The sequence below is a fragment of the Hyla sarda genome, chromosome 9, assembly GCF_029499605.1.
Source record: "Hyla sarda isolate aHylSar1 chromosome 9, aHylSar1.hap1, whole genome shotgun sequence".
Lineage (NCBI taxonomy): Eukaryota > Metazoa > Chordata > Amphibia > Anura > Hylidae > Hyla > Hyla sarda.
The window spans coordinates 130,050,754-130,077,630 of record NC_079197.1 but is presented as its reverse complement, the minus strand read 5'-3'; the positions used below and the strand labels follow the sequence as shown (position 1 = coordinate 130,077,630).

Sequence of the window (26,877 nt, the reverse complement as noted above, 5' to 3'; positions counted from 1 at the left end):
TAACATGAAACTTGGCACACATGTTACTTATATGTCAACTACAAACATAGAATAGGTAATTTAACCCTTACTCACCCCCATTTGCCAGGGTCGGGGTTTTGTTTAAAGTCCCATACAAGTCAATGGGAAATATATGTTACTGCATAACTTCCAAAAGGCTGGAGGTATTTCGATAATACTTGGTCACATGTTACTTATATGTCCACCTAAAATATATGATAGTTAATTTAACCCTTAACTACCCCCATTTGTGAGGGTCGGGGTTTTTATTTAACGTACCATGCAAATCAATGGGAAATGTATGTTCTCACATAACTTCTGTACGGCTGGAGATATTTCAATACCTGGTACACATATTACAGGTCGGGATATGAGGACGGGGATAGGGGGACGGTATAGGAGGTCGGGATAGGAGGTCAGGATATGAGGACAGGATATGGCAACAATATATGAGGATGGGACATGAAGTCAAAAGCTTTCTCTGTTGATTTTCCTCCACAAGAAGGATTAGGAAGGAAAAACCGGGCATCGCCGGGTACTCAGCTAATATATATATATATATATATATATATATATATACGATCACTATCATATTTTTCATTGAAGTAGTAGTAGGCTGACATTATCTAATTAGTCTGCTCATAAGAACCTATGATTAAACATCCCCCCACCCTCTGGTTATCACACACACCATATCATTTTTTTTGTCTAATCTAATTTAGTGTATAAATCTTAAGTCCTTCATTGAAATTACAAACAGTGATACATTACATGATGTCTTGACCAACAAACCTACATTTTATAAACATGTTTGTAAATAAATAAAAAAATAATCTAATTATCTAATGAGAATATAATGCTCTTGTCTCAAGCATGTATGCCCCTCTCTACATCACTTTACCTTGAAAGTCTTGTCACCTCCTGCCTGTAAATGATCACAGGCTGCGTTCACATATGTACGGCATCTAGTATAGGTGAACTCAGCCAAAATCTACGCACAAAAGATGTCACAAGTGAAGACAAAACATTTACCGCCAGGAGGTGACAAGTCTTACAAAGTAAAGTGATGTATAGAGGGGTATACAGGCTCGAGACAAGAGCATTATATTATCATTGGTGTCTGGCAGACTGCGTCAATTGTTTCTGGGCAGTAGATATGGCAAGGCAGAAAGCTGTGTTCTTCTATAAGGATGAACTCGAGTGTTTCAAACATTTCTTCTTTAAAAATGAGAGGCTTGAAGTTTTTGAACTGTCCTTTTCAAATGAATTAGATGAGTTCTAGCATCATTTTTATCCCGGTGCATTCAGAAGGGAAACTGTTCCTGAAACCGGTCTAACAGTTCATAGTATGTGAGGATGTAATGACAATAAATAAATAGAGTGATGTTACTTTAGTATTGGAAAATGAAGATTAGCTCTGATAAATTGAGATGCAACATAAGACATCCATTCATCATAACAATATTCCTCAATTGCCTTTTTCTCGTTCTATTCACATTTATTAATTCCTGATACCATCACCATTTTTAACAACTTCAGCCATTAAACATTCCAAGAAATGAATATAGTTGAAATTTACTATAATCTCTGGATTTATATATATACCAAAAATGGCATTATATACAGAAAATAAATTGCACTGTCCCGGGTTTTATGTATCATAAATATTTTCTAACACCAAAGTACTTTAATCTTGCTTTTTTTTAAATAATTATCTTCTTAGCGTGCCATCGTGTATCATAAAAGGTTGCCCAAGTACGTGGCGTAAGCAGGATTCATCCATGATTATGCACAGTTTTCCTATACAACGCGAACGCATCTAAAAATGGCTGGAAAATAGTGGTTAGTTTACGGATAATCTCAGGAGATGGTTCAGAAGATTGTCTATGGTAAATTGTATATAATTCATATAGAATGTGTTCGTTACACTTTGAACACCTTGCATACAGATAAGAAGAACACCGACGTCAACTCTGACCAGATGCGGAACCAACAGTCTTTTGGACTAGAGCCTCATCATCTGGTCAATCCAGTGGAATGTTGACAGCAACAGTTTCATTCACCACTTTACCTACGTCAATTTTTGACAACATTCACATCATCATCATTGGAAATTACCACTCCGTCCACAATGGTTATACCCATCGCAACAACTTCGCAGTCTTCTCTGAGGTCTGCATCATCTACCTCCCTCTTACAAGGAATATCTGAAACCTTTGAAAGTTTGGAGCACACAACATCTTCTGGACTGTCATCTCTACTTACATCAACTGGCAATCAGGAGTCTAGCACAAAAAGTTGCAGAAACTCCAATTGTTTTAACACCAAGCAAAAGAGAATGTACAGCCTGTGTACCAAAAAAGGATTTTGCATGTCAAACCATGCTTTTTTATTTTCGGAGTCCAAAGAGAAAAAAAAAGACTATACCAAAAAAATCACAAAAGAAATTGTGCCGTAAACTAATTTCTGCAGAATAAATTACAGAGGCTATAGAAAGAGTGTTGACCTCAGAAGGAATTGAGCAAGGGCCTTCCAACCTTCCTACAGGTCAAGAAATTGACACTGTGATTGAGGAAGATTTAGTAGCGGAATCAGATTTTCTGTCAACAATTCATCCAGAAGAAGTAGAGCATGTTCCATCTTTTAGTAGCCATGCCGGGGAGACAATTTCTGCAACAACATGTTCATCATCCGCAATTATAACATTGACGCATGCTTTCCAGGGAAGCATGCTGTCTTTGACAGTAAAATGTTCCCAGGGACATATCAGGCATCTATGGAAATCACAACCCACTGTGAACAATAAACCTGCAGGTAATCTCATGTTATCTTTGGCTATCGTACTTAGCTGAAACAGCTTTAAAAAGATTGAAAGCTATTTCAAAGCAATAAACATAAAAAGAATATCCTCCGCAACTTTTTTTGCTTATCAGAAAGAATAAATTTTTCCAGGAATTGATTGGAGTTGGAAAAAAGAACAACAAGAAATTCTATGTGAAATTGGCAGAGCACCTCTGTACCTTACCGCTGACGGTCAAAATCATTCTTCTGGATTTAGTGCAAAATACTGCATGTATTTATTAATGGATGCTGATTAAAAAAATTGTTGCCTTTCATGTAAAACAACTGAGACCCACAGGCACCTCAGTTGCTTTGGAAAAGATAGCCTTTAAAAAGTGCATTGGAAATTTATTGGATAAAAATCTGGATATTTGCATGATGGACAGGCACATCTCAATTCCAACAATACTGAGTGAGAAATATCCATTTATTGAGCACCAGTTCGATGTTTGGCACCTTGCTAAATCAGTGGGCAACAAAATTGCAGCAGGTGCAAAAAGCAGAAACACAGAGATTTTGAATTCATGGATACAGCCCAAACCTGCAAAAAAAAAGTAAAAGTTTTTTACCCAAATATCCATGGTAAAATGAGGGTGCGTGTGTGCGCGCGTGTATACCCCGATACACCCCCAGGAAAGGCAGGGGGAGAGAGGCCGTCGCTGCCTGCTTTTCTCCCCCTGCCTTTCCTGGGGTCTAGAGCCCTGCTGCCGGCCCTTCTCTCCCCCTGGCTATCGGCGCCACTGCCCGTTCTGTCCCCCTGACTATCGGTGCCGGCGCCCCACTGCCGGCGTCGATAGCTAGGGGGAGAAAAGCGGCGCCGACAGCCAGGGGGAGAGAAGGGGCAGCGGCATTGCCGGCGCCGCTGCCCCGTTGCCTCCCCCCATCCCCGGTGGCATAATTACCTGAGTCGGGTCCGCGCTGCTGCAGGCCTACGGCGTGCGTCCCCTGCGTCGTTGCTATGCAGCGCATAGCAACGACGTGCAGCGCATAGCAACGACGAAGGGGACGCACGCCGGAGGCCTGCAGCAGCGCGGACCCGACTTAGGTAATTATGCCACCGGGGATGGGGGGAGGCAACGGGGCAGCAGCGCCGGCAATGGGTGCCGCTGCCCCTTCTCTCCCCCTGGCTATCGGCGCCGGCAGTGGGGCGCGGGTACTGATAGTCAGGGGGACAGAACAGGCAGCGGCGCCGATAGCCAGGGGGTGAGAAGGCCCGGCAGCAGGGCTCTAGACCCCAGGGAAGGCAGGGGGAGAGAAGCGGGCAGCGACGGCCTCTCTCCCCCTGCCTTTCCTGGGGCGGTATCGGCGTATAACACGCACATAGACTTTAGGCTAAAAATTTTTGCCTAAAAAGTGCGTGTTATACGCCCATAAATACGGTATATATTGGTCGAGAGATGGAAGTCCGTGGTGCACCTCGTTGCAAATGAGCACTCGTGGGAGGATAACTTTTTATACTTTGAATGCCAACATCCACCACTTACAGATAATCAGATTGAGAATAATAAATGGTTGACACTAGGGCAACCACCACTCAACCCACAAATTTATTTAAATCCTGCACTTATAAAAGACATACGGCAGCTATCCTATTTCTGCCACACTGGTTTACCAAAGTGTGTGCTTAAAATACCGGCCAAAGAGGATTCATTTTTTCATTGATTCTATGAAAGCAAGGACTCATCAATCGGCTTTGGATGATAACAAAAATGTTGGCCGGATCCAAGCAAGTGTAAGATCAGCTGCAACTGAAACAGCTGCAACTGAAGCAATTGGAAGTCAACAATACACGTATGTGTACTCAAACGGTAGGAGATCATGGGTTGTTAAAGCAGTCTATGATCCCACCTCTCAGGAATTTCTGAAGGAAGTTCTGGACAATATTGTGAAAGTAGCACTGGACCCAAGTGTAAGCGATTGGCAATCGCAAAGAGTACTCTACCCCTCGAACACAGCTCCAGTTCCCAGACCTGATACAGCAGTCATGTTACAAGAATACATGTCAAGATTCAGATGAAGACCTCTTTATGAACTTTTGATTATATTAGATTTTTTTCATGGAAAAAATAAGGTTTTTGGTTTGCCGCCCTCGGTTATAATGGTTAGTTATTAAATGTGTAACCAAGATTAAAACTTTTATAGTTATGTTGAGAGTATTTTTCTCAGTTTAATTATATAGTAATACATAAAATAAATATTTTAAAATTAAACACTGGAAGACTAAGACCTGTACTATTCAAATGTATCAGATAATTTCTTGCTTCATTTTCCCTCCGGTTCATGGCAGAGGGAAACTGTGCAGAACTACGGAAGTATGTAAACACAGCCTTACCCTGTCAAATGTCAATAAACTATTGATGCCGGATAATATTTAACTTATGATATATGAAGCACGTTGTCATCAGTCAAGGCATCTGTAGCTCAAGGACTATGCTGAGTTCACCTATGCCGGATTGTGGGCTTATCTGAACCGGGCATAAATTTGAATATTACCTTATGTTGGCTAACACCTGTTTTAAAAAAAATTATATATCCTACTGCCTAAAAATCTATGAGACCATTCTGTTTGGTGAAAACATAAATATTTATTTAAAAAATATTAACAATGTTGAAAAAATATAGAAAATAATGTAACAATTATTTAGATTTTTTTAAACAACAAAACATGGTAAACATTATACTTTCTTGAATAATTTGACGGTAGGAAAAAAAAAGTTTCAAATATAAATAGTAAATAAATAACAAATAAAACAAAAATGTAAAAAATAAATTATCAGATATTAAAATAAACATAAGCAGGTCAAACACTTAACCAAAAAACTTCTAAATTATTTGTAAAAACCAAAGGTGAAAAAAAAAATAATGTTTTGGGCCCATATGGAGCCCTTGATGTGTGGAAACCACTGTACCACTGAAATCCAGTGTAGACATTATTTTGGTCAGGAAATCTTTCCCTAATAGCTGTAAGGACACAGGAAGGTATAGGCACTCTATTTCCCCTGCAAAGGAAGCCGTAGATTGTAGCTGTAAAAATTCTGTAAGCCACCCAGCGGTATTCTCTATAAAAAAAGAGAAGAAATAATAATAATATTTTTGGTTTGCAATGTAGACATTAAGCACACTAACAAGTTTGGGGGGGGGGGGGGGAGTTGTGGCTGTGGACGTGTATAGCGGGACAGATATTTTCTAATAATAAAGGGGCTACTATTTTACTATTTGGGAATAAATTTTTGCCGGGTCAGAAAAACTTTACAAATATAAATTAAAGTCACCATACAATGTTACACCGTTTGTTCGCTTTGGGTGTCACAATCCGTTACCATTGTATTCCTCTTTTTTACGGTGGACGGTGCGTCACAATGAACTTATAGAATCACCATCTACAGCGTGAGATTGCTGTGTCAGATCTATAGGCTAAGCTCAGCGTGACTGACTGTCCACCAAGAAGCCGAATACAAGGACAACTGATAAACCAATAGCAGCACAATGGGTTAACCAAGGTAAGCTATTTATTTACATATTTATGCCGTTTTTAAGAACTGGCACAGGGGGTTATTCATAAATTGTAGAAAACTAATCATAACATTTAAAGTGAGTTTATGAATACACAGAAGTTATACTTTTCGAATGGAAAATAATACCTATTTTGATCACGGCGTAGTTGACTTTCACTGATATCACCCTGAACAATCATATGAACCTCTAAATTATTGGCTGTTAGTATAGATCTTTGAAATTCTGGATGAAAGATTACACAACTGTGATCCTGTTGAAAATAATTTATTTGTGCACACTGGTGACAATAAATGCTCTCCAACACGGATGATATTAAATTGCAATTGTTGCATCTGCACAAATTACGATTTTGAAGCCTGCCTTCAGGATCAGACATTGGTCTTGGGCGCTCCTCATTTGGACCCCATTGAGGATCATTTTGAAAGCAATATGGGCTCAATCTGTTTTCAGCATCTGTCCTTCCCTACATTCTTTGTAATATATTCTGTAAAGCCTTGATTACAGAAAAATTATACAAGACTAGAACATCTGTGCACTTTATTTGAAAATGTATACTGCATGTAAAACGAGTTAAATAATATTTAAAGTGCATCACTCATCAGGTGAAAAAAACAATACTCTAGAAGGGGCAGACATAAAAAGTAGACCATAAAATAAGTGAGAATGTCGGACCTGTAATATACCGCTGTTACAACGAGACACAATAATTAGGTATCATATATATATATATATATATATATATATATTGCAATAATGAAATACTTTAAATTATTTGCAATTAAGGACTGTAATAAACCCCCCCTTTTTTTTGTAATTTTTTAGAAAAGCTAAATTGGTAGAATGACGGAAAAAAATTCAAGGTGAATTTGTTAATTATGTTGTAAACAATTATTTACCGTGTTCTCCATGAATCTTTGTCATCTGGATTGTGCTTCCATAGGAATTTCTACATCTTCTTCCTCAAGTTCAGATGAAAGCTGTGGTTGGACAAAAAAATAATAATAATTATATGTTGATCTAGGTTCAAAAATGAGTTTTCACTTTAAAAACGAGAGAGCGGGTTGTGGAGGGACAGAGATTGGCGTGTGTGTGTGTGGGTATGAGAGGAGAGAGAGGGCTGTGGAGGTACAGAGAGTGGCGCGTGTGTATGAGAGGAGAGAGAGGGCTGTGGAGGTACAGAGAGTGGCGCGTGTGTATGAGAGGAGAGAGAGGGCTGTGGAGGTACAGAGAGTGGCGTTTGTGTGTGGGTATGAGAGGAGAGAGAGGGCTGTGGAGGTACAGAGAGTGGCGCGTGTGTGTGGGTATGAGAGGAGAGAGCGGGCTGTGGAGGTACAGAGAGTGGCGCGTGTGTGTGGGTATGAGAGGAGAGAGAGGGTTGTGGAGGGACAGAGAGTAGCGTGTGTGTGTGGGTATAGCGGGTATGAGAAGATTGAACAGGTTGTGGAGGGACAGAGAGTGGCGTTTGTGTACAGTGGGTTTTAGAAGAGTATATGCTTGACAACCAGAGTGCCTCCCGCGGTTGCAAAACTACAACTCCCAGCATGTTCAGACCATGAATGCTGGAATTTGTAGTTATGCAACAGCTGAAGGCACTCCTAACAGCATATAACATATATTTGACAAAAAGAGTACCTCCGGCGATTGCAAAACTATAACTTCCAGCATGCCCAGACCATGCATGCTGAAATTTGTAATTATGCAACAGCTGAAGGCACTCCTTATTACATTAAAAAAAAATATATATATATATATTTGAAAGAAAGAGTGCCTCCAGCTGTTGCACAACTACAACTTCCAGCATGCACTATATGGGCATTCTGGGAGTTCTAGTTATGCTACAGTTTGTGGCAACAGGACTGTCATATGTATGTGTTTTGCACTATACAAGGGGGGGGGGGGGTCTTTATTACCATTATGGTGTTGTTGTGGGAGTCCGTCACGCTGCTTCTCTGGCATCACGGGAGATGTAGCTATGCGAGCAGCATGTGCTCACATAGCTAAATCTCCGCTGTTACCCGAGTGCAGCGGCAGAACTCACTCTCATTGGTGAGGGGGAGGGAGACACAGATGATTGTGGGTTGGGTTTAGGTGGGTTTAGGGGCATGGGCGGCATCGGGGGGGGCATTACTATTGAAATTATTAGGGAGGGGAGAGCAGGAGAAGGGGAGGGATTAAGGAGGAGGGAGGCACGGAGGGACAGGAACTTGCAGCAAGGGATGACGATTTTTACGTCATCCTCCACACCACCATAACCAAGAATTGCCAGGAAAAGCGGAGCTCCGCACCGGAAGAGCGGCTGGACCGATTGGAGCAAGAAGTACATGGCCAGAGAGGTACAGCCATGGGTGACATAAATGGGGGTTATAAATTTATAAATCAGAGTACTCCTGTAATGACTGCAGACGCAGTTGTCCAAAAAAACACCAGAAAAAGACCTGTGTTGAAACCTAACCTAATAACAGCTTTGTTGATGCTGGAAGTATACTGGGTGCTATTGAAAAATATATTTAGCAAATGAAAAAATCCTAAATTATTAATAATATATATTTTTTTTACAAGAACTCTTTCACAGTGGCTGTTCTGTATTTAAGAAGATCACACCCAATATTGATGAGGAGGCGGCCATGAAAGAAGATGCTGGCATATTGGATGTCTATTACAGTGAGGTAACATTATTTTCCTTCCTTTTTTGTGGTGTTACTTATCAGACATATAAATATGAAAAGTAGAAAAAAGAGAGGTGCGCTCCTAGTGGAATATTGCTTTGATGGGGTACTGTGCACAGGATTAAATGCACCTTACCGTGTGTCGTTGTGCTAAGGGCACAACGCCTTGGATTGCATGTAGACTCGCTTGAGGTGCGTAGGTACAGATGGGTGGCTACCTCGGCGTCCTTCACCGTGACCTCCAGAGGACGGTGCGGTAGAGGTAGAGAATTGAAATAAAAATAGAAAACTGGACATTTTCCATATGGCGCCTTCCCCAAAAGATACAGTGGCACACTGTATCTTTTGGGGCAGACGCCATACGGAAAACATCCAGGTTTTTTTTTTCTTTTTTATTTCAATTCTCTCTCTCTCTCTCTCTCTCTCTCTCTCTCTCTCTCTATATATATATATATATATATATATAGCATGCAAATTTGAAGTTATGAGATGGAGGGGTATCAATGTATCACAATTTTTTACAAGCATTATTTACATAGCAATGCAAAAGTATTGAAATTCTGGTATCATTTAGTCACTTAATCATAACATTATATTGTATGTGCCTCATGTCAAAACTTCTGAATGATTTTAAATACATTGAAAAATTCTAGAAAAAAAAATATGCTAGAGACTGTCAGTAGATTGAATAGTTAACTTTTAAAGGCTTCTTTAAAATCTGCAAAAGCTCAAAGGTATGTGTAATTCTGCAAAATATGTAATGCATACATTGGAGAATTTATTGCCCAGCTGCAGAATTACACAGTTGTATTGGTGTGCTAATGTCTTACATTTAAAGGCTCTGTCCACCTTTGCAGTCACTTTTTTTTTATTTTTCTTGTGCACATAAAATGAAAAATAAAGTAACTATGTAGATAGTCATGATAGTAAGAGGCTTTACTGTATTGTTTCTACAGCCGATATGCAGGCCTATGTGTCTTCATGGCAACTGACTACAAACAAACTGTTTAGTCTGATGTTTCCCCTACTTCTTACCATCTACAGGGGTGAGAAAAAGAGGAGTTGTGCATGTTATCACCCTCTTGCTACAATCAGGCCATTTGTTGACTTAGTTCCCTAGTTTTAATATTTTTTCCCCATTTGGATTTTATCCAACCAGGCTTTTTCACCAGATTTACAAATTTGGCACACAGATTTAAAAAAAGTGGTCATTGCGCTCCCTTCTGTTTTATACAAAAGAACCCACAGTAAATTTTCCTAGCTACACATTTATGTTGGATTTTCTGATCACTGGAAGATTTGTGAAAAAATAATTATAAATAATAAATCTGTAGGGTTTTTAGAATAACTTTTCGGACAAGCCACTGTATTGGGTTAAAAATTCAGTTTTTGGGGCAGTTGTTTAAATGTTTTCTTGTAAAGTTTCGTAATTTACTAAAATGTTTATTGCAAAAGTCGACATTTAAAGGGGTTATCCAGGAATAGAAAAACACAGCTACTTTCTTTCAAAAACAGCTCCACGTCTGTCTCCAGGTTGGGTGTGGTTTTACAACTTGGCTCCATTCACTTCAATCTAGAGAAAGGAAGGAAGGCGCCTCATGTGCGGGATCAGTAGATCTTGCAGGTGGGGGTAGGGGAAGGTAATTCCCAAGCCGCTTACCAAAGTTGGTTGTGCGCCCACACACAACAAGGTTAGAAGCAGAAGAGATATGAAGGCAGGTCCACTGCAGCCCTCCTGGATAGGTATGAAATCAAAGGCGAATGACCAGGGAGTCAGGAGTTTGTCTGGCGCAGAGAGGAACCATCAGACAGCCAAGTAAAATCAATGGATTTATTAGATGCAACACGTTTCGCAGCGCATGCGCAGCTTCATCAGGCATGACAAAGGGAGGCTGGTAACAGGTATATATACCTCCAGGAATTAACCATTAGAGTGCTTTTTGAAAAGAATTGTTACGTAGAGTTACATATCCATATGACAATATATAAAAAAGATACATAAATATATATAAACAGAAATCACAAAAGTAGTAGTAATAAGACAGCAATATGAAAACACAATGCAATCCTATAAATATATATATAAATATATATAACATGATTATAATTATCGCATGTGATGTGAATATGACACCAAAACGACTCAAGAAATCGCTCCGCTAAATCGCCGGTGCGACACTCAACAACACAAGTTGGATATTATTTCAAAAAATATATATGGTATAAAAAGTCATGTCAATTGGTTCAAAAGATAGAAAAATTATTATTTAATTGTATATCGCTACCTTATTAAAAAATAATAAAATAAAATAATAAAAAATAATAAGAGACAGTGCGATAAACCAAACCGCAACTGATCAGAGGGGAATGTATGAACACTACTTAGAGAATAAGATAAACTCAATTAACTAATGCGGTATTGAATACAGCAACCGGCGAAAAAGCAGGGTGTGAATATTCGTACAGGAATCCGGATTAACAAACAATAAATGAATTAAAAATACAAAAATGTTTATATGTAAAAAAGAAGAAGAAAGAGAAATCAACAAAACTTAGATAATAAAACATAAAAAAATGAATAAATAAATACACCATGGGGCGCTCCAGGGTGAACAGTACAGAAGGAGCAAGGAAAAATCAGGACATGATGTTTTCAAAATTAATCCATATGGAACGATGGGAAATTTTTAAATCCCAAATTATCAAATTATTTAACTGTATCAATACATTCATTAAAACCTTGAGGGTGCAAAGTATGTAATTTGTGAATCCAAAAGGATTCGCGATTATTAAGTCTTTGTATTCTATTAGGTAAATGAATGGGGATAGTTTCTAAAATAATTAATTTTAGAGTTTCAGTGTTTTTTTGATGATAGAGAGTGAAATGACGGGAAAGACTATGCAACAAAAAACCATGTTTTATGTTCCATCTGTGTTTGTTCATCCTGGAGCGCACCGTTTGTGTGGTACGGCCAACATATTGGCGATCGCAACCACAGGTTAATAAATAAATAGCAAAAGTGGTGTCGCAATTTAATGAATCCTTAATTTTGAATGTTTGTTGTGTAAAAAAGGAAGAAAAGGTATCAGTTTGGATAATCCATTCACAACAGAGGCAGCGACTTTTTTTACAAGGAAAACAATATGGTTTAATAGAACAGGAATTCTGTGGTATACGATATTCGGAAAATCTGCTAGGGGCTAATAAATTGCTGAGATTTTTGGAACGTCTGTAGGTGACATTAGGGACTGGGGGAATTAATTGGTTTAAAATTTTATCATTTTGGATAATGGGCCAATTTTTAGTTAATATTTTTCTAATATTAGATGCCTCAATATTGAAATTCGTAACAAAATTGTATCTAAAGGGGTTAAGAAGCTGATTAGAGCTGGATTTTTTAGAAATAGATGTAACCAAATCAGATTGTTTTTTATCTTTTACCTTCAGATATGCCTTAGTAAGAAGCGATTTGGGATAGCCCTTTTGTATAAAGCGTTGTTTTAAAACCTCAGCTTGAGAGATAAAATCTGAATCAGAGGTGCAATTTCTACGAATTCGTAAATATTGGCCGAAAGGCACCCCTCTTAGCCAGCTTGGATAATGTGCACTGTCGAACTGTAAAAAACTATTAATATCGACAGATTTGAAAAAAGTCTTCGTCGAAATAGTGCCATCGACTGTTTTATGGATGTCAAGGTCTAAAAATTGGATAGAATTTTCTGCATAATGCATAGTAAATTTAATACCCCATGTGTTAGTGTTCAACTCTTGGACAAAGAGGTCAGCTTCATGTTTGGTACCTACCCAGATCAAAAAAAGGTCGTCTATATAACGACGAAAGAAGAAAACGGACTTAAAGAACAGGGACTGTGCCATGACAAGGGACTCGAATCGCCCCATGAACAGATTAGCGTAACTAGGGGCGAATCGAGTCCCCATGGCACAGCCCCTACTCTGCCGATAAATGGTATGATTGAATTCGAAAACATTATTAAGAAGAATAAATCTAATGGACTCCAGTAAAAATTCTGACTGGCTGGGGTTAAGTGAAGGGTCCTCTTGTAAAAAATGTTTAATTGCCGGAACACCTAAATCAGTGGAGATGTTAGAATAAAGGGAGCACACATCCAGGGTAAGAAAACTATAATAGGGGGGTAGGGATAGGGCATGTAATTCCGAAATAAGTTGAGCTGAATCTCTCAAATAAGATGGTAATTGTAAAACAAAAGGTTGAAGGAATAAATCTATAAAGTGAGAAAGGTTTGCAGTAATCGAACCAATACCTGAAATAATAGGTCTACCAGGGGGGTTGGTTAAACATTTATGTAATTTGGGTAAATAATAAAAAATAGGTAAATTATAATTTTTAATATTGAGAAATGTGTGCTCGCTTTTATCCAACAATTGTTTTTCTGTAGCTCCACCTATAAGCAAACAATATTGTGAAAAAATATGAGGGGAAGGGTCATAAGAAAGCGGAGTATAATATTCAAGGTCTGATAAAATTCTAAGGGCTTCATTTTTATAATCAGCCCTATTCAAAACAGCAACCCCCCCACCTTTATCTGCAGGGCGAACAATAATAGATTTATTGTTCTGTATGGATTTAATTGCAATTCTCTCAGCAGAAGTTAAATTATCATTTTCCTTAAAAATAACAGATTTATCACATAAATTTGAAAAATCTTGCATGACCATATGATAAAAAGTCTCAAGATGGCTGCCACGATTATGTAGAGGATAAAACGAAGATTTGGGTTTTACTGGTACATGACGAGCTGGAGTCATGTCAACTAGTGTGGTAACAGGAATTGAAATATTATCAATATTAGAATTACAAACTCCCGAATTCGAAATTTGGGGGGTATTAGTAGTTTGATGGTCCGATCTATTCTGGATAAAGAAATGACGGCTCAATGTTAATCTACGAATAAAATCGTTTAAATCTAAAAATAACTGAAAATCGTTCGGACGTGCAGCAGGACAAAAAGACAGTCCTTTCGCGAGTAAATTCGTTTCATTTTCGGAAAGTATATAGTTAGATAGATTAAAAATTTTTATAGTTTCTTTTTTTGTTATTAATTTTTCTGTCTTTGAGATAATTGTAGAGGTGGGTTGGCGTTTTCTCTGACCTACTCTGCAACCTCTGGGTTTTCCTTTCGTCATTTCTTTATCCAGAATAGATCGGACCATCAAACTACTAATACCCCCCAAATTTCGAATTCGGGAGTTTGTAATTCTAATATTGATAATATTTCAATTCCTGTTACCACACTAGTTGACATGACTCCAGCTCGTCATGTACCAGTAAAACCCAAATCTTCGTTTTATCCTCTACATAATCGTGGCAGCCATCTTGAGACTTTTTATCATATGGTCATGCAAGATTTTTCAAATTTATGTGATAAATCTGTTATTTTTAAGGAAAATGATAATTTAACTTCTGCTGAGAGAATTGCAATTAAATCCATACAGAACAATAAATCTATTATTGTTCGCCCTGCAGATAAAGGTGGGGGGGTTGCTGTTTTGAATAGGGCTGATTATAAAAATGAAGCCCTTAGAATTTTATCAGACCTTGAATATTATACTCCGCTTTCTTATGACCCTTCCCCTCATATTTTTTCACAATATTGTTTGCTTATAGGTGGAGCTACAGAAAAACAATTGTTGGATAAAAGGGAGCACACATTTCTCAATATTAAAAATTATAATTTACCTATTTTTTATTATTTACCCAAATTACATAAATGTTTAACCAACCCCCCTGGTAGACCTATTATTTCAGGTATTGGTTCGATTACTGCAAACCTTTCTCACTTTATAGATTTATTCCTTCAACCTTTTGTTTTACAATTACCATCTTATTTGAGAGATTCAGCTCAACTTATTTCGGAATTACATGCCCTATCCCTACCCCCCTATTATAGTTTTCTTACCCTGGATGTGTGCTCCCTTTATTCTAACATCTCCACTGATTTAGGTGTTCCGGCAATTAAACATTTTTTACAAGAGGACCCTTCACTTAACCCCAGCCAGTCAGAATTTTTACTGGAGTCCATTAGATTTATTCTTCTTAATAATGTTTTCGAATTCAATCATACCATTTATCGGCAGAGTAGGGGCTGTGCCATGGGGACTCGATTCGCCCCTAGTTACGCTAATCTGTTCATGGGGCGATTCGAGTCCCTTGTCATGGCACAGTCCCTGTTCTTTAAGTCCGTTTTCTTCTTTCGTCGTTATATAGACGACCTTTTTTTGATCTGGGTAGGTACCAAACATGAAGCTGACCTCTTTGTCCAAGAGTTGAACACTAACACATGGGGTATTAAATTTACTATGCATTATGCAGAAAATTCTATCCAATTTTTAGACCTTGACATCCATAAAACAGTCGATGGCACTATTTCGACGAAGACTTTTTTCAAATCTGTCGATATTAATAGTTTTTTACAGTTCGACAGTGCACATTATCCAAGCTGGCTAAGAGGGGTGCCTTTCGGCCAATATTTACGAATTCGTAGAAATTGCACCTCTGATTCAGATTTTATCTCTCAAGCTGAGGTTTTAAAACAACGCTTTATACAAAAGGGCTATCCCAAATCGCTTCTTACTAAGGCATATCTGAAGGTAAAAGATAAAAAACAATCTGATTTGGTTACATCTATTTCTAAAAAATCCAGCTCTAATCAGCTTCTTAACCCCTTTAGATACAATTTTGTTACGAATTTCAATATTGAGGCATCTAATATTAGAAAAATATTAACTAAAAATTGGCCCATTATCCAAAATGATAAAATTTTAAACCAATTAATTCCCCCAGTCCCTAATGTCACCTACAGACGTTCCAAAAATCTCAGCAATTTATTAGCCCCTAGCAGATTTTCCGAATATCGTATACCACAGAATTCCTGTTCTATTAAACCATATTGTTTTCCTTGTAAAAAAAAGTCGCTGCCTCTGTTGTGAATGGATTATCCAAACTGATACCTTTTCTTCCTTTTTTACACAACAAACATTCAAAATTAAGGATTCATTAAATTGCGACACCACTTTTGCTATTTATTTATTAACCTGTGGTTGCGATCGCCAATATGTTGGCCGTACCACACAAACGGTGCGCTCCAGGATGAACAAACACAGATGGAACATAAAACATGGTTTTTTGTTGCATAGTCTTTCCCGTCATTTCACTCTCTATCATCAAAAAAACACTGAAACTCTAAAATTAATTATTTTAGAAACTATCCCCATTCATTTACCTAATAGAATACAAAGACTTAATAATCGCGAATCCTTTTGGATTCACAAATTACATACTTTGCACCCTCAAGGTTTTAATGAATGTATTGATACAGTTAAATAATTTGATAATTTGGGATTTAAAAATTTCCCATCGTTCCATATGGATTAATTTTGAAAACATCATGTCCTGATTTTTCCTTGCTCCTTCTGTACTGTTCACCCTGGAGCGCCCCATGGTGTATTTATTTATTCATTTTTTATGTTTTATTATCTAAGTTTTGTTGATTTCTCTTTCTTCTTCTTTTTTACATATAAACATTTTTGTATTTTTAATTCATTTATTGTTTGTTAATCCGGATTCCTGTACGAATATTCACACCCTGCTTTTTCGCCGGTTGCTGTATTCAATACCGCATTAGTTAATTGAGTTTATCTTATTCTCTAAGTAGTGTTCATACATTCCCCTCTGATCAGTTGCGGTTTGGTTTATCGCACTGTCACTTATTATTTTTTATTATTTTATTTTATTATTTTTTAATAAGGTAGCGATATACAATTAAATAATAATTTTTCTATCTTTTGAACCAATTGACATGACTTTTTATACCATATATATTTTTTGAAATAATATCCAACTTGTGTTGTTGAGTGTCGCACCGGCGATTTAGCGGAGCGATTTCTTGAGTCGTTTTGGTGTCATATTCACATCACATGCGATAATTATAATCATGTTATATATATTTATATATATATTTATAGGATTGCATTGTGTTTTCATATTGCTGTCTTATTACTACTACTTTTGTGATTTCTGTTTATATATATTTATGTATCTTTTTTATATATTGTCATATGGATATGTAACTCTATGTAACAACTCTTTTCAAAAAGCACTCTAATGGTTAATTCCTGGAGGTATATATACCTGTTACCAGCCTCCCTTTGTCATGCCTGATGAAGCTGCGCATGCGCAGCGAAACGCGTTGGATCTAATAAATCCATTGATTTTACTTGGCTGTCTGATGGTTCCTCTCTGCGCCAGACAAACTCCTGACTCCCTAGTCATTCGCCTTTGATTCCATTCACTTCAATGGAACTGAGCTGCAGAACCACACCCAACCCGGAGACAGACAGGGATCTGTTTTTGAAAGAAAGTAGCTCTGTTTTTCTATTTCTGGATAATCCCTTTAACCCCTTCACGACGAGCGACGTACATGTACGGCGCCGCGAAGTGTCACTTGGCGCGCGGCGACGTACATGTACGTCGCGGGGTTCCGGGAGCGCCGCGTCACCGGTAGCGGTGATCGGGCCGGGATGACTGCTGTTATCTAACGGCAGGCATCCCGGCACATCGCCGAGGGGGGTCCTGAGACCCCCCCATGACCGCGATGCGCGCAAATCGCAGGTCAATTCAGACCTGCGATCTGCGCGATTCCGGGTCATACGGGTCACTGGTGACCCGGAAAATAAGGGGGATCGTAGGTGTCCGAGACACCCTAGATCCCCCTAAAGGGATAGGAGTTTGGTGGCAGGGGTGCCACCCCTCCTATCCCTGCTATTGGTCGGCCGAGCGACCGACCGATAGCAGACCGGGGGAGGGGGGGTTAAAGTTCGGTTCCCCCGCTTTGCCCACCTATCGGTGTCCGGGCAAAACGGGGGAACCGTCCAGGGAGGGTCGGCGCCGAAGGTCCCTACCTGGATCCCGGATCGCGATCCTCCATGCGGGGATCCCCCACGTGCGGCGGCGGCGGCGGCTTCCGGGTCCTGCTAGGTGAGTTGTTGCCTAGCAACATCCGGAGGGCCACAGTTTACAGTGGTCTCTAAACCGTGGCCCTCCAGATGTTGCAAAACTACAACTCCCAGCATGCCCAGACAGCTGTTTGCTGTGTGGGCATGCTGGGACTTGTAGTTTTGCAATATTTAGAGGGGTTCAGGTTGTAGATCACTAAGTGGTCTCAAACTGTAGCCCTCCAGATGTTGCAAAACTACAACTCTCAGCATGCCCAGACAGCAGTTTGCTGGCTGGGCATGCTGAGAGTTGTAGTTTTGCAACATCTGGAGGGCCACAGTTTTGAGACCACTGGACAGTGATTTACAACTTGAACCCCTCTAAATCTTGCAAAACTACAACTCCCAGCATTCAGGAACAGCATAAGGCTGTCTTGGCATGCTGGGAGTTGTACTTGCGTGCCTCCAGCCATTGCATAACTACATCTCCCAGCATGCCCTTCCGCAATCAGTACATGCTGGGAGTTGCAGTTTTGCAACAGCTGGAGGCACACTGGTTGGAAAATACTGAGTTAGGTCATAGAACTTAACTCAAGGTTTTCCAGCCAGTGTGCCTCCAGCTGTTGCAAAACAAAAACTCCCAGCATTTCTGGACAGCAATTGACTGTCCAAGCATGCTGGGAGTTTAGCAACAGCTGGAGGCACCCTGTTTGGGAATCACTGGCTTAGAATACCCCTATGTCCACCCCTATGCAAGTCCCTAATTCAGGCCTCAAATACACATGGCGCTCTCACTTTGGAGCCCTGTCGTATTTCAAGGCAACAGAATAGGGCCACATATGGGGTATCTCCGTACTCGGGAGAAACTGCCTAACAAATTTTGGGGGGCTTTTTCTCCTTTTACCCCTTATGAAAAGGAACAGTTGGGGTCTACACCAGCATGTTAGTGTAAAAAAATAAACATTTTTACACTAACATGCTGGTGTTGCCCTATACTTTTCATTTTCACAAGAGGTAAAAGGGAAAAACGCCCCCCAAAATTTGTAACACAATTTCTCCCGAGTACGGAGATACCCCATATGTGGGCGCAAAGTGCTCTGGGGGCGCACAACAAGGCCCAGAAGGGAGAGTGCGCCATGTACATTTGAGGTGATTTGCACAGAGGTGGCTGATTGTTACAGCGGTTCTGACAAACGCAAAAAAAAAAAAAAACATGTGACCCCATTTTGAAAACTACACCCCTCACGGAATGTAATAAGGGGTGCAGTGAGAATTTACACCCCACAGGTGTCTGACGGATCTTTGGAACAGTGGTCCGTGAAAATGAAAAATTTTGCACAGCCCACTGTTCCAAAGATCTGTCAGACACCAGTGGGGGGTAAATGCTCACTGTACCCCTCATTACATTCTGTGAGGGGTCTAGTTTCCAAAATGGTATGCCATGTGGGGGTTATTTTGCTGTTCTGGCACCATAGGGGCTTCCTAAATGCGACATGCCCCCCGAGCAAAATTTGCTCTCAAAAAGCCAAATATGACGCCTTCCCTTCTGAGCATTGTAGTTCGCCCGTAGTGCACTTCAGGTCCACTTATGGGGTACCTCCATACTCAGAAGAGATGGGGTTACAAATTTTGGGGGGTCTTTTCTGCTATTAACCCTTGCAAAAATTTGAAATTTGGGGGGAAACCCACATTTTAGTGAAATTTTTTTTATTTTTTTTTTACATATGCAAAAGTCGTGAAACACCTGTGGGGTATTAAGGCTCACTTTATCCCTTGTTACATTCCTCAAGGGGTCTAGTTTCCAAAATGGTATGCCATGTGTTTTTTTTTTGCTGTTCTGGCACCATAGGGGCTTCCTGAAGGTGACATGCCCCCCAAAAACCATTTCAGAAAAACGTACTCTCTAAAATCCCCTTGTCGCTCCTTCGCTTCTGAGCCCTCTACTGCGCCCGCCGAACACTTTACATAGACATATGAGGTATGTGCTTACTCGAGAGAAATTGGGCTACAAATATAAGTATACATTTTCTCCTTTTACCCCTTGTAAAAATTCAAAAATTGGGTCTACAAGAACATGCGAGTGTAAAAAATGAAGATTTTGAATTTTCTCCTTCACTTTGCTGCTTTTCCTGTGAAACACCTAAAGGGTTAAAACGCTGACTGAATGTCATTTTGAATACTTTGGGGGGTGCAGTTTTTATAATGGGGTCTTTTATGGGGTATTTCTAATATGAAGACCCTTCAAATCCACTTCAAACCTGAACTGGTCCCTGAAAAATTGCGAGTTTGAAAATTTTGTGAAAAATTGGAAAATTGCTGCTGACCGTTGAAGCCCTCTGGTGTCTTCCAAAAGTAAAAACTTGTCAATTTTATGATGCAAACATAAAGTAGACATATTGTATATGTGAATCCAAAAAAAAATTATTTGAAATATCCATTTTCCTTACAAGCAGAGAGCTTCAAAGTTAGAAAAATGCAAAATTTTTAATTTTTTCATCAAATTTTGGAATTTTTCACCAAGAAAGGATGCAAGTTACCACAAAATTTTACCACTAAGTTAAAGTAGAATATGTCACGAAAAAACAATCTCAGAATCAGATTGATAACTAAAAGCATTCCAGAGTTATTAATGTTTAAAGTGACAGTGGTCAGATTTGCAAAAAAGGGCTTCGTCCTAGAGGTGAAAATGGGCTCCGTCCTTAAGGGGTTAACTATTGAGGTGAGAATAGTCTCTAGTTCAGCATGGATCAGAGATTAGCATTTTTCCTAAATGCTAAATTAGCAATTTTATAAATTTCCAACAATTGAGCTGGTATTTAGACAAAGATTAGAAAGTCTATCAAATACTTTCTGCTTACTTAGTTTTAGAAAGAGTAGGGAGGAGGTTAGTAGACAGGGTGAAAGAACAAAGGAGGAAATCTGTAGAGAGGGGGAAGCAGTCTGGAGAGAATTGCATTTAAAGGTGTCTATAGCTGCATGATGGTACCTGAATTGAATGAGTGCTGGGTGGCATTTTAGAAATATGCCACTTGTCTTCTGTCATAATATGTACGGTTGTACTGGTTTAATTATTGCTTATTGTATAATGTCAAAGAATGTTCTGAAACCATTGGCAGCAAAAGGGTAAACATTGGGAATGTTCAGAATAAAACATATTCAAACATGAACACAGTCAGTTCTGGATAAAATAGTTTCACTTTTTATATTAACAAGGTAAAATAATTCTGCATGTTATGCCCTGTCTTGAAGTTGTCTGTTCCATGATTATGCCAGTTAGTAATGTATCTCTGTAGGCTGCCACAATGGATTAAAGTTCTGCAATATATTTTTCTGGTTGAAACATGTTTTGGAAAAATAATTTAGTCAAAAGCTTGGTATAAAAGGACAGCATTGATCTAACTGGTCCCCACTTGTTATTTTAGTAGGTTTTGGGGTAATCCAGACATACTACAGGGCTGGTTCACGTGATGAGAGTCTTGTCAGCTGCACATCGAGTGCATCATAAATCAAAATTGGTTTAAGGGGATAATGCCTCCATAATGTACTACTTACAATCCTACGTGTATCTGGGTTGGGTTCACACTATTAACATGCACTTCATTCAGGATATACAGTCATGGCCGTAAATGTTGGCACCCCTGAAATTTTTCAAGAAAATGAAGTATTTCTCACAGAAAAGGATTGCAGTAACACATGTTTTGCTATACACATGTTTTTTCCATTTGTGTGTATTGGAACTAAACCAAAAAAGGGAGGACAAAAAAAGCAAATTGGACATAATGTCACCAAACTCCAAAAATGGGCTGGCCAAAATTTATTGCCACCCATAACTTAATATTTGGTTGCACACCCTTTAGAAAAAAATAATTGAAATCAGTCGCTTTCTATAACCATCAATAAGCTTCTTACACCTCTAAGCCGGAATTTTGGACCACTCTTCCTTTTCAAACTGCTCCAGGTCTCTCTTATTAGAAGGGCGCCTGTTCTCAACAGCAATTTTAAGATCTCTCCACAGGTATTGAATGGGATTAAGATCTGGACTCATTGCTGCCACTTCAGAACTCTCCAGCACTTTGTTGCCATTCATTTCTGGGGGCTTTTTTGACGTATGTTTGGGGTCATTGTCCTGCTGGAAGACCCAAGGTCTCGGATGCAAACCCAGCTTTCTGACACTGGGCTGTACAGTGCATCCCAAAATCTGTTGGTAATCCTCAGATTTCATGATGTCTGCATACTACAGAAAGGTAAGCCAACATATACAGCAGCATACAGCACTCTGGGCCCATTGCATTCAATGGACTGAACATAGTCTACCAGCAGCTATATTTTGTCTGCTTTAAAACTTTTAGTTAGTGAGACTCAAAACTGTGCCCCCTGTTCTTTTAAATCCTGCAAAATAACAGTATCTACTTGGAAAAGTATTTAACATAGTCATTAGTAGTAATGGGGCGAATACAACAAGATACCTTTCTGGCTGTTATACGGAAGTATACCCTGAGTGTAGAACTCTTGTGAAAATAGCCTAATATTCTATATGTGGGGCCTAATTGGTAACTAGTACGGAACCTTCTGACCAATTCATACATGGTTTTATGCTAGATTAGAAAAGATATAGGTATCATGGGTACAAAAGAACCAAATGCTGCTTAAAAACATTTTGTATATAAGTTGAAATGTCTGTTGACATTTTTGTTGTCATGTGGATTTCCTAGAGAAAAAAAAAATCCTTTTTTGTAGACATGGCATTATGGGACCACGACTTGAGAATAGAGAGGTAGTCACAAGTTATATATAATTGTGCTAAAGACATTTTGACATTTTTGACTTTCTTTTCCTATCAATTTCCCAAAGGTCGGATGGCAAATAGTGCATATTGTAAGCAGAATTGCTCATAAAATAGGCCCATATTAACAGGAAAAAAAAATCCCTGATATTAATCTTGCATCCTGGCATTGTCTGTGGAAAATAGGAGTTGTTGATATTTTTTGCTATTCCTCAACATTTATTTTTCTTGGCATAGTAAAAATTTCTATAAATTTTTCTTCCAAACTGTAACATCAGCGTGTCTGCCAGACACGCTGGCCGTGAGCACTCTCTTGACATGTCCCCGCTGCCGGCGGGGCTGGGATTCGCAGGCTGGCACAGCCTGTCATTCACCTGCCTGGTCTTGCAGCCCTGGCGCACCTGCCTCCTAGGGCGCGCGTGTGCTGTAGCTCTTTCATTTAAAGGGCCAGTACTTCCTTAATTAGTGTTTTCACCTGTGCTCTTGTTATTAGTACTTGCTCCTCCCTTGTATCCCTGCTTGATCTTTGTTGCCTTGTGCCCTAGTGAGAGCATACTGTGTTCCTGATATCTGTGTTCCTTATCCTTGTTCCGTTACCTGACCCTTCACTTGCGCTGCCTGCCCTGACCTACTGCTACCTTGATCTCGTCTAGCCAGTCTCCTTTTGTGCCATGCCACATCCCAGCAACCTGTGTGGACGAGTCGTGCCAGGGGTAGCAACCAGGGTGCCGCCTGCCGCAGCAAGGCCGTCCCACTTTGCGGCGGGTTCTGGTAAAAACCAGCGGCACCTTAGACTCCGCTCCCTGGCATGGCTCACGTCATCATCCACACAGGCCCAGAGGATCCGCCACCTGCCATGACCCTTACAGTAAGATCCGACCATGGATCCCACTGGGGGGCCTTTGCCAGATGTCTCGGATCTTTCCACCGTCATGGCTCAACAGTCGCAGCAGTTAGCCCGTTACATGCAACAACTGAATCAACTCTCTGCCATGGTGCAACAGCTTCTTGCCGCTCAACAGCAGCAGCCACCTGTTCCTGAGCTTCCTTCTGTGTCTGAAGCTTCTCCTGGGACCAAGCTTCATTTGTCCTTGCCTTCTAAGTACGACGGAGATCCCAAGCTGTGTAGAGGCTTTGTGACACAGTGTTCTATCCATCTAGAACTCATGGCGGATCTGTTCCCGACAGAGCGTGCTAATGTGGCATTTGTGGTCAGTCTACTGCCTGGAAAAGCTTTAGCCTGGGCTACTCCTCTCTGGGATCGTAGAGATCCGGTCTCTTTGAACCTATCGGCCTCCCTTGCAGAATTTCGCAATGCATTTGAAGAACCCGCGCGAGCCTCCTCTTTTGATATGGCTCATCTGAACCTCTGACAAGGGAACTCCTGCGTTGAAGACTACGCGGTTCAGTTCCGCACTCTTGGCTCTGAACTTTCTTGGAACTACGAGGCCTTGTGTGCTACCTTTAAAAAAGGACTTTCCTCTAGAATCAAGGATGCTCTCACTGCACGAGATTCTCCAACTAACCTGAGCGAACTTATACATTTAGCCACTCGAATAGATGTGCGTTTTGCCGAGAGGCAGGAGGAACTTCCTTTAGTAAAAGAACCTGCCCGAACACAGCGTTTACCTCATCAGGCACCCGTGTTCAATCATCCACCCCTACTGTCTTCTTTGCCTCCTGCCGAAGAGGCTATGGAGGTGGACTGTTTTCGCTTAATGCAGCAGGAAAGATCGACGCAATGAGAATTTGTGCTTATATTGTGCCAGTCCGGAGCACCTTCTCAAAGACTGTTCTATATGTCCTCCGCATCCGGGAGAATGCTCTCATCTAGGACAAGTAGGGGTGGCATCCCTTGATGTGAATATTAACTCTCCTCACTTGACCACCCCGGTTCGAGTTTTTACCTCTGACTTCTTTCATCGCTTCTGCTTTGTTGGACTCTGGTTCCACTGGCAACTTCATTGGTACCTCCCAGGTCCATAAACACTGTCTTCCAGGGACGCGTCTTGTCAAGCCCTTCTATATTTCTTCTGTTAATGGACAAAATCTAAACTGTAAGGTACAATTCTGCACTGAACCCCTCGTCATGCAAGTAGGGGATTTGCATAAGGAAAAAATTTAGTTTTATGTGCTATCACATTGTACTTCAGAGCTTCTTCCTTGGCTTCGTCGCCATTCTCTACAACTTGATTGGAAATCTGGTGATATCACATGCTGGGGCCAGTATTGCCAAAAAACAAAGTCTTGTGCTTCCTCTTAGGCCTGTTAATAAAAGCTTCAGAGCCAACGCTCTTTCCAGATCCTACGATGTCGCAGGATTGGACTTTACGCCTGTTAAATTCAGGCGTAAAAAGTCTTGAATTGGGGACTTTCTTCTTTGCCACCTGGTCATCTTAGAAGACGGAAGACTCCACGACAGTAACCTGCAAGTCTCTTACAGCCTTTACCCATTCCAGAAACCCCTTGGCCTGATGGAGTTGGGAACTTTCTGAGTTCCAAAGAATAGGGGGAGACCAAGGGAGGGGGTGTACTGTAACATCAGTGCTCCGGCCAGACATGCTGGCCATGAGTGCTCTTTTGACATGTCCCTGCTACCGGCGGGGCTGGGATTCGCATCATGGGACATGCCCGCATGCCAATCTCAGCCCATCATTCACCTCCCTGGTCTTCCTGGTCTCGCAGCCCTGGCGCGCATGCCCCCGCCTCCTAGGGTGCTCGCGCCGGAGCGCTTTCATTTAAAAGGCCAGTACTTCCCTAATTAGTGTTTTTACCTGTTCTCTTGTTAGTAGTACTTGGTCCTCCCTTGTATCCCTGCCAGATCTTTGTTGCCTTGTGCCCTGGTGAAAGCATGCTGTGTTCCTGATATCCATGTTCCTGATCCTTGTTCCGTTACCTGACCCTGTACCTGTGCCGCCTGCCCTGACCTACTGCTACCTTGACCTTGTCTTGCCATTCTCCTTTTTTTCACCATGCCACATCCCAGCAACCTGTGTGGACAAATCGTTCCAGGGGTAGAGACCTGGGTGCCGCCTGCCGCAGCAAGACCATCCCACTTTGCGGCAGGCTCTGGTGAAAACCAGCGGCACCTTAGACTCCGCTCCCTGGCACGGCTCATGTCATCATCCACACAGGCCCAGAGGATCCACCACCTGCCATGACCCTTACACAAACAACTTAGTGAAGTGATTAATTCTTAGTATAAACATTTATTTCATAATAAAAAAAAACTGAGGTGTGACCTTTTACCAGGACCATCTTTAATTTTGATTGAACCTTGGGAAAGAGATTTTTGGCCCCACTTATAAACGGAAAAGCAACCAACACACATATCATAGACATGCCTTAAAAAAAAACTGTGGGACTGTGGCTAAGTGAGGCTGGGTCCACACTACGTTTTGTCCCATATGGGAGCGCATACGGCAGGGGGGAGCTAAAAGCTCGCGCTCCCGTATGTTACCGTATGCGCTCCCGTATGTCATTCATTTCAATGAGCCGACCGGAGTGAAACGTTCGGTCCGGTTGGCTCATTTTTGCGCCGTATGCGCTTTTACAACCGGACCTAAAACCGTGGTTGACCACAGTTTTAGGTCCGGTTGTAAAAGCGCATACGGCGCAAAAATGAGCCGACCGGACCGAACGTTTCACTCCGGCCGGCTCATTGAAATGAATGACATACGGGAGCGCATACGGTAACATACGGGAGCGCGAGGTTTTAGCTCCCCCCTGCCGTATGCGCTCCCGTATGGGACAAAACGTAGTGTGGACCCAGCCTGAGCCTGCTTGTGGCTCTGACTGTGGCTGTGTAGCCTTCTTGTGGCACTCAGTATGGCTGAGTAAGGCTGGGTTCACACTACTTTTTTGCCATACTGTTTTCAATCCGTTTTTCTAAAGAAAACCATATGGCAAAAAAACTGATGGAACAGTATGGAAAAAAGTAAATCGTATGCGTTTTTAAACAGTATACCGTTTTTAAAAGTGCATACAGTTCCGTCAGTTTGTATAGAAAAAAAACCCATACGTTTTTGAAAATTTTGTCCATTTTTTAATGGGAGGGGTCTTGGGTGGGGACTTTAGGATTCAAATGCGCATGTGCA

General features: G+C 40.5%; 1 protein-coding gene across 2 annotated transcripts in view; it reads left to right on the top strand.

Moving 5' to 3' along the window:
• Positions 1-26,877, top strand: part of DOCK11 (dedicator of cytokinesis 11) — a 428,541-nt gene that overhangs the window by 302,479 nt on the left and 99,185 nt on the right. For both annotated transcript variants that reach the window (XM_056539360.1, XM_056539359.1), the window contains exon 45: positions 8,917-9,023. In XM_056539360.1, the coding sequence (XP_056395335.1) occupies positions 8,917-9,023 (107 nt within the window). The remainder of the gene's footprint in view (positions 1-8,916; positions 9,024-26,877) is intronic.